Source organism: Brachyhypopomus gauderio, chromosome 1 (assembly GCF_052324685.1).
Source record: "Brachyhypopomus gauderio isolate BG-103 chromosome 1, BGAUD_0.2, whole genome shotgun sequence".
Classification (NCBI taxonomy): domain Eukaryota; kingdom Metazoa; phylum Chordata; class Actinopteri; order Gymnotiformes; family Hypopomidae; genus Brachyhypopomus; species Brachyhypopomus gauderio.
Window position 1 is genome coordinate 33783628 of NC_135211.1, and position 13962 is coordinate 33797589.

The 13962-nt window shown below is 42.4% G+C and overlaps 1 protein-coding gene and 1 long non-coding RNA gene across 4 annotated transcripts in view; one reads left to right on the forward strand and one right to left on the reverse strand.

Moving 5' to 3' along the window:
* The window catches only part of slc35f3b (solute carrier family 35 member F3b), a 53120-nt gene that overhangs the window by 17622 nt on the left and 21536 nt on the right, over positions 1 to 13962 (reverse strand). Inside the window, exon 1 of one of the 3 annotated variants that reach the window (XM_077010877.1) lies at positions 3183 to 3380. The exons of the other annotated variants lie outside the window; for them this stretch is intronic. Within the exon in view, the coding sequence (XP_076866992.1) occupies positions 3183 to 3258 (76 nt within the window). The 5' untranslated portion in view covers positions 3259 to 3380. Of the gene's footprint in view, positions 1 to 3182; positions 3381 to 13962 lie in introns of those variants that run through there. 3 annotated transcript variants of the gene reach the window in all.
* On the forward strand, positions 4753 to 13912 carry LOC143518410 (uncharacterized). Its single transcript, XR_013132164.1, has 3 exons — positions 4753 to 4947; positions 5147 to 5184; positions 13651 to 13912. It is a non-coding gene; the product is annotated as an uncharacterized LOC143518410 (long non-coding RNA).

A 13962-nucleotide genomic window follows, 5' to 3' on the forward strand; every position in this document is an offset into this window, starting at 1 on the left:
ATCCTCAAAAACATGTCATTTGACTGTCCTAGCATTATTCTGCTTTGATATTGACAGCATAAAGCAAATTGAAAGCACATCAAACGCTTTTGCAAACTGGAAATCATTCCCAATCCAAAGGTATCGTTCTCAAACCAAATGTACCCCTGAGTCATGCACAAAACAACCGTATCGCTCTTGTGGAGCAGCAAACCGCTTCGGACAAGCTCTGAGTGAGTATTTCAATCGAAAACCATTGTTAATAAGTTAACCCAGCGATCGGGCACGAGGGCGGCGTAACCGCGTCCATGCGCCCTGCCGATTTACGCAGTGGCCGCCCGAGTTATGGTTAATAACTGCACTTATAGGCAAAATGGAAGAACCACGCCAGCTCCCGCTCCCGGTTGTTCTTGGGGTTAAAAGCAGCGTGCTTGCAGAGAAAGCGAGATGTTTGCCAGCCGAGCGTCGCGCGTGACAGCGTCTCACGTGACAGCGTCTCACGCCGCTTCTTCTCTGCAGTCGTTTGCCTCTGCTCTCAACACACAGCCTGCCAGGATAACCGTGAATCGCCTGCTTGCGGCACCTGTACACTTCCAGAAATATGATCGCATCTGACAGCTGACATTAGTGTAGCTAATTAGCATTAAATATGGCTGGACACAGGCTGGATAATTACATGGGAATTCAGTGATAGAGTGAAGCTCCCATCAGTTTTTCCTCAATTAACCCTATTGTGCTCTGTTTTTTTACTACTGTAAAAATGTGATTTCGATTTTATTTTACATCTCATAACACTCTTCTGTTATGTCCCAAGTTGAATATGACACCAACTATCTGTGTTTGCAAACAGAATGGGTTTTGTGACTTAAATGCAGGCCATGGCAAAGGGTCCCTTGAGACACATGAGTCAGTGCTGAAATCTGACCAGGCACAGTGGGAACAATGAACATTTCACGCACACACACACACACACACACACACACACACACACACACACACACACACACACACACACACACACACACACACACACAAATAAACAAACAAGTAAAACCCCAAAACCCTGCCTAGTAAACTTTTTCATGTACTTGGTGCATTCATATACATTTTGGGCTGGTCAGAACTAGATCATGCCAAGCCTTTGATATAAACTACTGCGAGATGAAAGATACAGTAAGCCAAAAATGACTGAATATACTCCTGGGAGTACTTTGGGTTTGGATGCCAGTCTGTTTTATAACAATAATACAAACCAGTGCCCCATCTCAGTAGTCTCAATGGAGAACTGTATACAAAATGCCATAATTGTAGCATTTAATCCCTGACTAGAGGTCACAGTGATCCATAATCATACTGTTGAGCAGTTATTTAATATTTTATCAAAACATGTCAAGTCCATTGAAATAGAACGATCCACTTAATTCCTGACTTAGTTAGAGTGATTCAAAGGCGCATAATAAATGAGTATCCCATAATGCACTGCAATGGCAAGAGTCCGCACGTGACCCCATCAAAACACACATGCAGCAAAAGGGTGAATGAAGGGTGGGATGAATTATAGCACTTCTTCACAGCAGTTTAAATCTTGTCCATTATGATCAGCCTATATACTTACAGTACTCCTACCGCTGTGGTGTTTAACGTATTAAACCAACACTTCTCTTTCCATCTGACATGTTTAGATTTCAGATTTACCAAAGCCCTGAATTTAGGACTTATTTGGTCCTTGACTGAATGATTAATTTTGTTTTACCAGTAAATACAACACAAAAAACAAGTCATCCAACTAGAATGAGTTTTGAATGGACCCTTTTGTCTCTACACCACTCAGCCATCAGTCATCTGTGGTAATGATGCAGACGCCAAGAAAACAAAGAAACACATGCTGCTGTTTAATGACCCTCGTCTTAAGACATTTGAAATTATAAATTAGCATTGAATATCCTTTGTAATAATATTCACATCATGTGAACTGCCGTATACTGACCCTTATCCAGAGGTGCTTAAGAAAAATCGTGAAAAAAGTGAATTGAAGGTGTATTACAATTAGAGGATAATTCTGAAACACAGGACATCACCAGTACTTCACTGCTTCTCTCTCTCTCTCTCAAATTCAAATGGCTTTATTGGCATGAATTGTAAATAACAACTGTTGCCAAAGCAATAATAGAAAAATAAAAAATATCAAATCTAGTAGTGATACAGCCAAATCAAAATCTCTCTCTCTCTCTCTCTCTCTCTCTCTCTCTCTCTCTCTCTCTCTCTCTCTCTCATCCCCCACTCTAGTCCCACTCAGATTGCTGCATGCAAGCTACTCATTCAGTGGTGAAGCAGGAATCACCGGGAGATGTAATTAGCACAAAGTAGCTCAACAGGAAATACCAATTTTCTGACTAATCCCATCATCACAAAATGTGCACATTCCTCATCCTGTAGTTGGTGCTGGGCTTCAAACACATGCCACACAGCAACAGCCTCAAATCTGCACACTTACATCTAATATATGAAGTTAAAATGTGATCTTACATTAAACTTTCAGCATCACAGCGAGGGATTTATCGCCGATTCAAGGCGAGTCGTAGTCACTTTTTCTTTTCTTGGTAATTTAATTTGATTCAGGGCTGTAAGGGGGCTTTTATTTCCCAATGCGCCGTCACCAAGGGACGGGTGTAGGGAATCCCTAACTGCAATAACAACTTGTCTAATTCGCAGTGTGTGGAGGACATATGAAAACAATTTTAAGTCAATTTGTTATATTTCTATTAAGAAAACGACTAGGCTTAAATTGAGGCACGCGAGCGTTCGTTTATGCACGATTAACACATTAATCACCAATCTGTGGGCTAATAACTCATTCAAATAATCTGGATTGTTCCTGGTCCGCTCCCGGCTACGGAACAGCACCAAGAGGTGGAGTGCATTAAATAACAATTTATCATAATGCGTAAACGAGGGCGCGCTTATCCGAAAATCCACCCGGCACACAAGCATTTGTCAGCGCACATTTTTTTGTGCAACAGCGCAGTTAAACACGAAGTTTTTGCATAATATATTTAACACATTTTAAGTCAAAAACATTTGCCGAAACATCTACTTCGGACTGGACTGTGTAGATGCACTAGCGATAGTGGTTGGAGGTAATTTGTTGCGGACGGGTGGAAGACGGATGTCCCCGCCGGGACTTGTCATGTGCTCGCACGTACCTTCTACTTTAGTCAAGGTGAGAACCGGGCTGTTGCAAGCGGACAACGGAGCAACCCTGGCAGAATGTTTCTTCATCTTGGACGAGCTCGAATAGGCAGAGCTCTTCCCGCGTCGACTACATCACTGAAGCTGATGTGGGACAAACCGCTAGACTGCCTGCGTTCTCCACGTCTTTTTCGTTTTCTCCCTCTAACCGCCCCCCGACTCTCCTGTCCCTTCCTCCCGCGCGCGTTATGTCCCACCCCCCCCCCCCCCACTCCGCTTTCCTCCCACCAGGATTATGCGGTAACCTCTTAGCGCTGTCCCGCTTTCCATATGAGCGTGCTGCAGTTTCAGGACGTATAGCACCTGCTTTTTTGTATAGCCCCGATCAACTTGCAGAGATTAAAAATGGCCCTTAACATTGGAAATTTAAAGTTAGATAAATACATAAATAAATAAATAGATAGATAAATAATACAAATATATATTTTAAACTACCGCAGTGATATTTTGACGACACATCAGCGTTGAGAAATACGCAAAGTTGTCCGTTAGGTCAGTGTGTTTATTATTAATAATGCCTATATTAATAATGCATTTTTTTTAAACCATAAAGTATGCAATAAGCTAACGATGAGATGGAGAACTTAGTAACGTGTTGTAATAAGAAACCGTTAAAATCTTATCAGCTTGCTCATATATCGCAAATCCTAGCTATGTTTTTTCTCTTGAGGAAATTCCCCCTCGAATTCCCCTATTATTTACTGCAAATACTTCAGCTATGGCGCTGCCGCCAAGGTAACCACTGTATTATTCATAGCCCTACTGATCTGTCTCTCCAGTTTAAGAGGTGATGCCCCAGCAGATAATCTAAAACAAGTTTACCTAAAACATCTGATGCTAAATAGCGTGTCACAAAGCGAGCGAGAGAGAAAGAAATCGAACAAGGATTGGTTGTGATTCACTCATTCTGAGGGAAATCACATGAATTATTTATTGTCCAGTCTCTGCATATGAGATAAAGTCCCACTTTAACCAACACGTGAAGCAAAGCATCCCCTTCCATATTCGCTTCTTATCCCTGACCAGTTTGTGTCGCTCAAGATTAGCTTGTTGAAGTCTTCCATTGAACAGACGCCGCTTAAAACAGACACTGTTTGAGATTACACGTCAGGAAATACGTCATGAAACACGCCAGGACAGGAACTTTGGAGAGCGAAAAGTCTCACATACGTTTTGAATTTCACATTGTGTCCATTAGATGTGACACTATTATTCTTTTCCAGGACATTTTGTTTCTGCACTGAAAATGTCGTCTCTACAGATGTAGTGGAGGAAGCACTAACGTTTTATTTTTCTCAAATATGACAAAATATTGGCACACAGGTTCTGAAAATCTAAAAATAGTCAACTGAGACCAGACTTAATCACACACAAATGTTCCCTCAGCTGAGCAAACTAAAGCTCCTCTGTGCAACTTCTAGGGTACCACCACAGCCATTTGACTACAGCTGTTTGCTATTTATCAATTAAAACCAACTTTCCCCCTTGCTTTGGAAACTGTTCTAACACTAAACTCTTCCTAAAGCCAGATCAGATAAGATTCAGATAAATTCTTATCTGAATCTCAACACTTAGCAACTCTAGGCCATTAGAAGTGCAATTTGATAGTCACAAGGGCAGATGCAATTCAGCATCAGTGCAGAAAACCCTAATATATACAGTGTGTGTATATATACATTTGAGACAGAAGCATAGAAAGCAACAAAATAAGGATGAGCGGTAAATATGAAATCACTGAATAACACAGCCGCACTGGTTGTCACTGGTGTTGGCACACTGTAAGATAATGGTTTGAACAGAAAAATGTGCTGATCTGTAGGCACTGATATTGGTGCTCGTCTAATTGGAAGACACCATCAGCTGCACTAGCCCATATTTTAAAAATGGTCTAAAAACGGGTTTGTTTCTGTCCCACTAGAACTCATCCTGTTTCCTCTGCATGGCTGCTCAACACAGGTAAGCTGTACCTCACCTTCCCTCTTTAAGATATTTAGTGAACACCTCATCTGTTATGCAGATCATTCAGCAGTCAGTTGCATATTAGCATAATTAGCATAATTTTCCAGATCTGAGTTCAGATCTGAGGCTTCTGTTTCAGATTAGCTGCTCCCATGTTCCTCTATTGTGGGAAACTGCTTCTCCATTGTGGATTTAGTGAACTCCATTGCGAATTAAAAAGTCCTCTCATTACCTTTGGCAGTTCTTGTTAATATTGCATCTTTCAGGTGAGCATGTGCACAGCTAATCACTCTGAGCTCCCACAAAGCCTCTCTCATTGATTCTCTCATATGATTTCCTTACCTCAGCCTTTTTTGCAAATCTCATTATACGTATCGCATAATGACAATAAAGCCGCCGCTGATTCCTGAAATACAACTTCCTGAGTGCTGCAATATGGTCTGTTCGGTGAGCATTTCAAGGTGAAATACCATGCCATACGTATTTGGTAATCTTTGAACTCTTCACTTCTACGGACCAGAAGTTCCTGGATGAAGTTCCGGAATAATCCAGAAGGAAAAGTAGTTCAGCTCCATCACAGCATTAATGATCAATCTTGCAGAGCTTGGAAGGCGTTTGGTTTTGGCCACATTCACTGTGAATTGTTGGTACATCACTGGGTTCTTTGAATTAATCTGGTCTCCATTGACTTGTAAGATTTGAATGTTTTAGTTTGTAAAATGCAACGCTCTTTTTACATTTTGTAATCTCCTGAGCAGTGCAATTTTACCATGAAAATGTGTAAAAAAATGGACGTGTGTCATCATATTAAAGACACGCCATCATGTGAAACGGTTGTTGTTGATTGCTGGTTGTCTGTGAGTAGAATGATGAATGTGGTTCTTTTCTGTAGGTGTAAATGAACATTTAACTTCATATTCTTTAGGTTCTTTCTTCTACTGTGCCAAGAGTAACAGCCGGTTCATGAAAATAGTTATACTGAGCCTGGCAACTGCTTTCTTCATGTCTCAGATTCTGTCACAATTTGAGAGTGGCTTCGTCCATCACAGCAGGATTGTGGATTAAGCTGTTTAAATTGGTTGGTTGAAGGTAGCTGGCTGTATTACACTGACGGCACAAAAACTGTACAGTTGATCGCCATGGGTCTTTTGAAAATGTGAAACGTGTTGAGATGTTGAGGTTGGATAGCTTGATCACATCATTTAAATATTCCCTTGATCTTGGGGAAAATGATGTGATCTGGAGCCTTGATTGGGTGATGTTTCTGTCCACCATCCATCCACAATCACTACCATGGTTTTGCAGCTCTAGTCTAGTTTTGCAGCTCTAGTCCATACTAGGACAAAACCACTGTGCAGTGAAAAACATCTTACATTTTAAAACAGGGCTCAGGCAGAAAAACAGGTTGAGAACAAATAAGATTTAGAAATGTTTGGGCAACGGCTCACGGAGGTCCTGGACGGCATACGTCAAACGTTGGCCCTGCATCTGGGCTGATTCACCCATGAGTGATCCCAGACTTGCTGATATAGCTTTCCACTCCTTCAGTGCTTTGCAGTACCTGGCATAGTGTCTGGCATGCTGAGAGACCCATTCTGTTTATGAAGATGGGTCCAAACTGCACAAGTGCTTGGCACTGAACCCCTCTGATGCGGTGGAGCGAAGTCGGGTGAAGTCGGGTGAAGTCGGGTGAAGTCGGGTGAAGTCGGGTGAAGTCGAGTGAAGTCGGGCAATGTCAGGTGAAGTTGAGTGAAGTTGAGTGAAGTTGAGTGAAGTCGGGTGAAGTCAGTGGTCTGTGCGAAGGGTTCAGGTGACCCAAGGTTGAGACCCAGCCTACAGCAGTTGCCTTCACTTGTATTCTTTCTTTTCACAAGCATGTTAATAACACAGATGGGCACGCTGCTTCCACCACCTTTCTCGGCATTGCCATAAGCTTTTAAGCACTCCACTTTGCTTCGAGCCTAACTCACTTTATGCTCTTCATTAACAATAGGACCATGCACTTGTGCTGACTGTTAAAAAGGATACAGCCTCCCAGAGGGTAGAGAGATATAGGGCGGGGCGTAATGGCATCTTAATTACTCCTGGCAAAACTCAACCTATTCTTTGTAACCAAACAACAACAGGGCAATGGAGGAGAGCTCATCTAATAATTGCCACGCTGTAAAAATGACTTGTGCAAATGACAGCGCTGACATGGTCACAGGAAACTTTTAATTGAACCATGACTTGAAGATGTAAACTTGGAGCAGATACTGAGAAAGTGAGTGAGTTAAAGGTCTTGATTGTTGGAGGTGGCAGTACAGAACACATAAAGCAGGCTGCTGCAGAACCTGCAGATGGTGCCTTTAATTTAATCAGGTTCATGAATAATCAAAAGCAAAAAAAGATGTTAAAGACTCAATATTGTGCAGAAAAAAAGCTCAATCCCCATGAGAGTAGTTCTGATCAGTCTTGATAAAATACGCATAAGCATAAACAATATGCATAAAGGAAAACAGCAGTAGTATAACTATATTAACGATAAAACACTCTGTTCAGCAAAGCTGCCCCAAGGGTATGCATGCAGGGTCTTTGCCTCATACATGAATGAATGCAACTCAAATTGCATAGAAATAGACGGTGACCCTTTTGTGGCCCAGCAATAATTAAATACAGGTAATAATTAAATACAGATATAAATACAGTTTATAGGACGCTTTGCGCCCTGTTCACAGACAGCTAGCCCCTCTCTAGTAATTTCCCATTAATCAGTCAGAGTTTTGGGAGAAAGATAAAGAAACGGTAATGTGTGACGCTGTAGGATGGGGTTGCTAAATCATCAAAGAACTTATAGACCTTCAAGCGTTTCGATGATCACAACATCGCGGCTCCAGATTAGCCAGATAAAAGAAATAAGTTAAAAGATACAGATATATGAACACCAGAAGCCTGAATGCGAATGAGACACCCTTCACCACAGTGTAATGATCTGTAAACTTCATTAGACGAGCCTGTATACTTACTTTCTATCTCATTTCTCATATTTAAGACCGAGGATGCATAACCAGTACTTCCATTTTTAGAGTAATAAGGAACTTCTCAGTCTTAAAAAGAGATTCGGATGGAACTTTGCTGAACAGTTTCACTTCCTGTTCTGCGAGTCAAATGGCTTGCCCAAAACAACTCCCATTTACTTTCATGTTAGCTCGTCATCCCACCAAAAGCTGTTATATTTAAATGTATCTGTGTGTTTTATATAATTCATACAGAGCTTGAAATGAAGGTGATTACACTTTTGCTCATCAATCATGCAGTATTGCAGTACCTGTTGTGAGGGAGTCTTGCGTGTCACTAATGGCGAACCTAAGCTTTTAAGTGAGGGTTTTAATTGAAGGGGGTAAACCAGGGAAAAAAACTCAAAACTGCTTCAATGTGGCTGTAACATTTATCAAAGAGCTTTTGAGAACATTTTGCGCCTTTTGGGTGTGAAGTGACATGGAATTCGTGACTTGTTTCAATTACCCACTCACACTGAACTACAGCGAACGCATTTGTTTTTGTAGTGTGTTTTTATTGTTCTGAAGGATGCTGGGAGTTGCGGTGTCTGATCAGTTTTGAAGTAGAAATGTATGCAGGACTGCAGAAACTACAGCCGTTATTCGAGGAGAAGGTGGAAGCCTTGCATGGTTATGACAGCTGATCAATTATTTATTATGCAAATGAAAGGAAGGATGCAGTAGACAGACATCGATACTCATTGTGTGTGTGTGTGTGTGTGTGTGTGTGTATGTGTGTGTGTGTGTGTGTGTGTGTGTGTGCATGTGTAAGTGTGTGTGTGTGTGTGTGCGCGCATGTGTAAGTGTGTGTGTGTGTGTGTGCGCGTATGTGTAAGTGTGTGTGTGTGTGTGTGTGTGTGCGCGTATGTGTAAGTGTGTGTGTGTGTGTGTGTGTGCGCGCGTATGTGTGTGTGTGTGTGTGTGTGTGTGTGTGTGTGTGTGCGCGCGTGTGTGTGTGCGCGTGTGTGTGTGTGGTCTACAAGTTTTAATGCTCAGGAGGCATTTAACGTCAGTGCACCAAAAATGAAATTTAAGATGTTTTGTAATTAACAAAACAAACTTGTCCGGTCTTTAATTGAAGTGCATCCAAGCGTTAACAGTGGGGTGGAGGGAGCAGGATGGAATGAAAGATAGTGGTGTATGGTCAGACAGGAACACATACGAGTCACAGCATGGAGTAATATGGACACACACACACACACACACACACACACACACACACACACACACACACACACACACTATGCTGATTGTAACAGAGTCCCATCTAATGTTTATGTCCCATTAAAAGGTGCTTTAGATGAATCACGTTCTTCTTGCTTAGTGACTGGCACTTGAATGGGACAGGAAATGGCCTCCAGGATTAAACATAGATTTAAATGTCAATACCGGCTTAATCTGTTTGTTAAATGTGCTGTATTGGCACATATACAGATAACCCTGATTTATTATCCTTATTATTGAGTGTTTGAGTGTATAGTGTAGGTGAAGTAAAATCTTAATCAATATTTGAATGTGATAATCAAATCATATTGATTGATTATGCTTTTTAAAAACAATAATACCCACCCATCTTCATTACAGAGGCATATTGCATATTTTCAATATGTATTTTTATGCTAAATTTATGCTTTGTTTTTACAAAATATCTTTTTATTACTACATTTTTATATTCAGTTAACAAATACTTTATGGGTCTTTGAATTGACTGTTTCAGGAGTTAAGCTTTCAACAAATTTCATTATCATGATTTGTGCGATAACATTTGTTGTAGTCTACAACCATGAAGCTTCCTGTACAGTTGCAGGTCGTAAAATGTGAGTAAATATAATCCGGAAAGTTCTTTTACGTCTGTATGAAACCAGAGAGTTGGGAGTTGCTCAAGTGCGGATATTAACTACAGTGGATATTTGGCCACCTACTCTGCTTAGTGCCCATAAAATTTCACTGTGGTTCAAGATGGACATAAAGAGGTGATCTTTAGCCAAAAAATGATCCCCCGAAACACACTAAAGGCCAATAGATTTATCCAATAGCATTGGGGATCTTTTTATGGTAAACTAATGTAGCAGCCTATGAGTGAGAATAGTCATGAAATTCCTGATTTGTCTTCGTATTACAAAATAAAAGACTACAACATGGTATGTGACATTGTGACATTTACCTGAAACACTGAGATATTTTGGATGTGGTTTTTTCCTCCTCATTATGGCTAAGTGTTGTATAAACACACATATAAGGAAGTGAGATCACTTACTTCTACACGGGGGGAGCCAGATGTTCAGTGAATTATGCACACACGGGCGTGGCTATGTGTGATCATTGGGGGTGAGTGGTTCAGAAACAAAAAAGTGCTTGCCACAATTTTGCTCCAACCACTAAAATTTGTTAATTAGTTCAAGCCCTCAACTGTAATGATTAGTTAAACCAATGGGTTGACAAAAAAACGTGGCAGGATTTTTACTTATGCACCTTTGATAGTCAGACCACATTAGTCTCATCATCAGCAAGCTGTTCCTCTTCTGTGTCCCCTGTATGGTGCCAGACCTTCAGTATGAGGAAGTCCTCTAGCTATTAATCCCCTGTGCCCGTGTCTTTATTTCCTTCTGTCTCCACAAAAGCAGACGCCTCCCAGTAGAGCTCTGTCTACCAACGCACAGACGTTCTAAGAGTTCTGGGCAGCTTTCGCCATGACGTACTCCTGAAACCTATACTCATGAAAAACTACAGCAGACACAGAATTATTGTGTACAGTGCAGAATAACTCCTCAGCGTTGGATCTCTAGTACTGCCAATTACTGACATCTGTTTCCAGTCTAGACAGGTGTGAATGTTAACATAAACACTTCATGGCTTCACACACTCCTTGCAAAGTTCTTGTTTCGCTCTCTAAAATACAGAGCACGCATCTCGACAATCCGTGTTCAGGCAAGCATTGTTGCTAGCACCCACACTCAGATACGCTTGCCAAGGTTGAGATATGTGCCTGGAATGGAGATCTTGACCTCTTGTCCTCGGTCTGTAGAGCTTTGTGTGGGAGGTCTGCTAACTTTGACTCACTATGGCCCAGTTGGTTAGGTGAGGTTTGAATTAAAAAGCTCCTAGTTCCACTAGCATGCCTGTTAAAATGACGCTCACCCTTCACGGGAGGCTACGTGCCGGTCGCACCTATCAAGTTTCAGGCTGGATAGGTGACTGGACATGGTGGACATTGTATAGACATGGTGTTGCCATTGCTACGTCAGAAAAGCCAGAGATCACCAAGTTATTGACTCCACTATTGGGGGACCACAACATAACGGGCTGTTCCTAGCCATTTGGTGGGGCATCTGGGGGAGAGCACGCTACGTCAACCCCACCCAGTGGCTCGGGCCTGATGGTGTTTGACTGCGAAAGCGAAGCTGTAACCTCACCTTTGTGTAAAAATATGCACACCCCAAATCACGGGCAGATGCCCATACAGAGCATGTATGCATGCTCAGTACAGTTCAGTAGAAAGAGGTTCTGTAATCTGTCAGTGACATCACTGCGCTCATGCCTTTTGCTTGCTGTTGATTGGCCACCTCAGAACATCACCAAAATTAATGTTGATCTTGGTACTTTGAATCAGTATCGGACACAGACAGCAACAAATCTGGGTGTAAAACTGGACAGTAATCTAAAATTTAATGCTCAGATTAAGTCAGTAGTCATGTCCAGCTTTTTTCAATTAAGACAACTGACAAAGGTGAAGCAATTTCTTTCTCGGCACCACTTTGAGATTTTAATCCATGCTTTTATCACGACTCGTTTGGACTATTGCGATGCACTTTATGTTCGGCTGAACCAGACACTACTTACCCGACTACAGATGGTACAAAATGCTGCTGCTCGACTTTTAGTTGGTGTCAAAAAATGTGAGCACATCACACCGATTTCAGCCTCACTTCACTGGCTCCCAGTTCATTTTAGGATTGATTTTAAAATTCTTTTATTTGTTTTTAAATGTCTTGATGGCCTCGCCCCACCGTATCTATTTGACCTCCTCCACTCATACGCCCCTTCACGCTCACTCGTGTCAGCTGATTGGTCACTTTTAGTTAACTCAAAGATAAAGAGGAAGATGAGAGGTGATCGTGCCTTTTCAGTTGCTGTCCCAAAACTATGGAACGATCTCCCTTTGCACATCAGGCAGGCTGAGTCACATATTTAAAACATATTTTTTCTCTTTGGCTTTTAACCCAGTCTGAGATGTTGGTTGTTGTTGTTTATTGTTTTAACTGTGATTTTTCTTTTATATGTATTTTAAACCTGTATGCTCTTACTTGTGTACAACACTTTGGCCAATGACATTGATTTCAAGGTGCTCTATAAATAAAATTGGATTTGATCACAACAGCGTTCAGTGGCCGTGTTTACTCCTGATGCTTGGTAGTATGTACTCAAGTGTAGTCTTTATATATGTCTATGGACTGTGCACTGCATGGATTCTGTGCTTTGTCAGGGCTGTCTTGGTCCTGTGGTCTCTGCAGCCGGCCACACAGAGGTCAGAGGTGATAACACACTCCTTAGCCCCATCCCCTATCCCACTGTCTGCCCCTCCCCTCCCTCACTGTTTGCTCCTCCCCTCTCTCACTGTCTACCCCTCCCCCTTTCCCTGTCTGCCCCTCCCCTCTCTCACTGTCTGCTCCTCCCCTCTCTCACTGTCTCCCCCTCCCCTCTCTCCCCCTCATTTCTCATTTCAGTTCTGCTGTTAGACAGATGCCTGTTGTTCTGAGATCCGAGGGCTGCAGATCAGTCACAGACACTGCAGATCAGTCAAGTCCACTGACCATTTTACATCAACTGCATCAACATTTGTACACATGAACAATAAAAAACAAATCAAAACAAACGGAAATATTAATTCACACAGTGTACAACAAAATGAAGCCTGGTGGGTGAAGCCACGCCCGGCCTCCTGTGGAGGTGACAGTCATGTTAGCTGAAGTCCTTCATGGCTCATCACCCAGACTTCTCCTCATCTGGCCATGAAGCGAATGTTAGCCGCAGACATCTGGACTCAGACAGCCACAGTCGCATCACTGAGAGCGAGGGCGAAAGGTCCCCACCTTTGCCTCCATTCCAAACAAGCTTGAAATAAGCCGCCACCGTTGCATTGCATGCTAATTAGCCAGTACCCTAGATGTCCAGGAAAGGGGTGACAAGCAGTGGGCCAGGAGAGCTGTTCTGGGATCAGTGCTCTGAGAGAGAGTCTTAACCATGAGCAGCATAGCAGTGCACGTTAAAACTGCTCCGAGTTCAGCCAAAGGGATGGTGCAGTAGGGGGTAGCACCCCAGGAAGAAGCCCAGCCACTAACCTGTCATTACAAGCCAACGCTTCTGATACATGCAGTCTTTCACCATTGTACAAAGGGAGTTTCAGATCTGCGCATCTCCCCTGCAGGGTGGAGCCCATGTCATGCCCTGGCCTGCTCTGTGCAAGCTGGATAAGGGTACAACACGTCGAGGGCAGAGAGAAGAGGACACAGAGGCAAGGATGCAAGTGATACGGAGAGATCAAGAGCCTGTTCCCCACCGAGATCATCAGCGGCAAGGACATCAGCGGTCCACGTCGCAGATGGGTGAACGGACCACAGCGGTTCGAAACTGTTCCCGAGTTCACGCCATACTGCTAGATGAATGACCAACAATGCAATGACATTTTGTACTTGCTCGAAAAACAACAATCTGACAGAGGTTTAATTCATTTCACCCC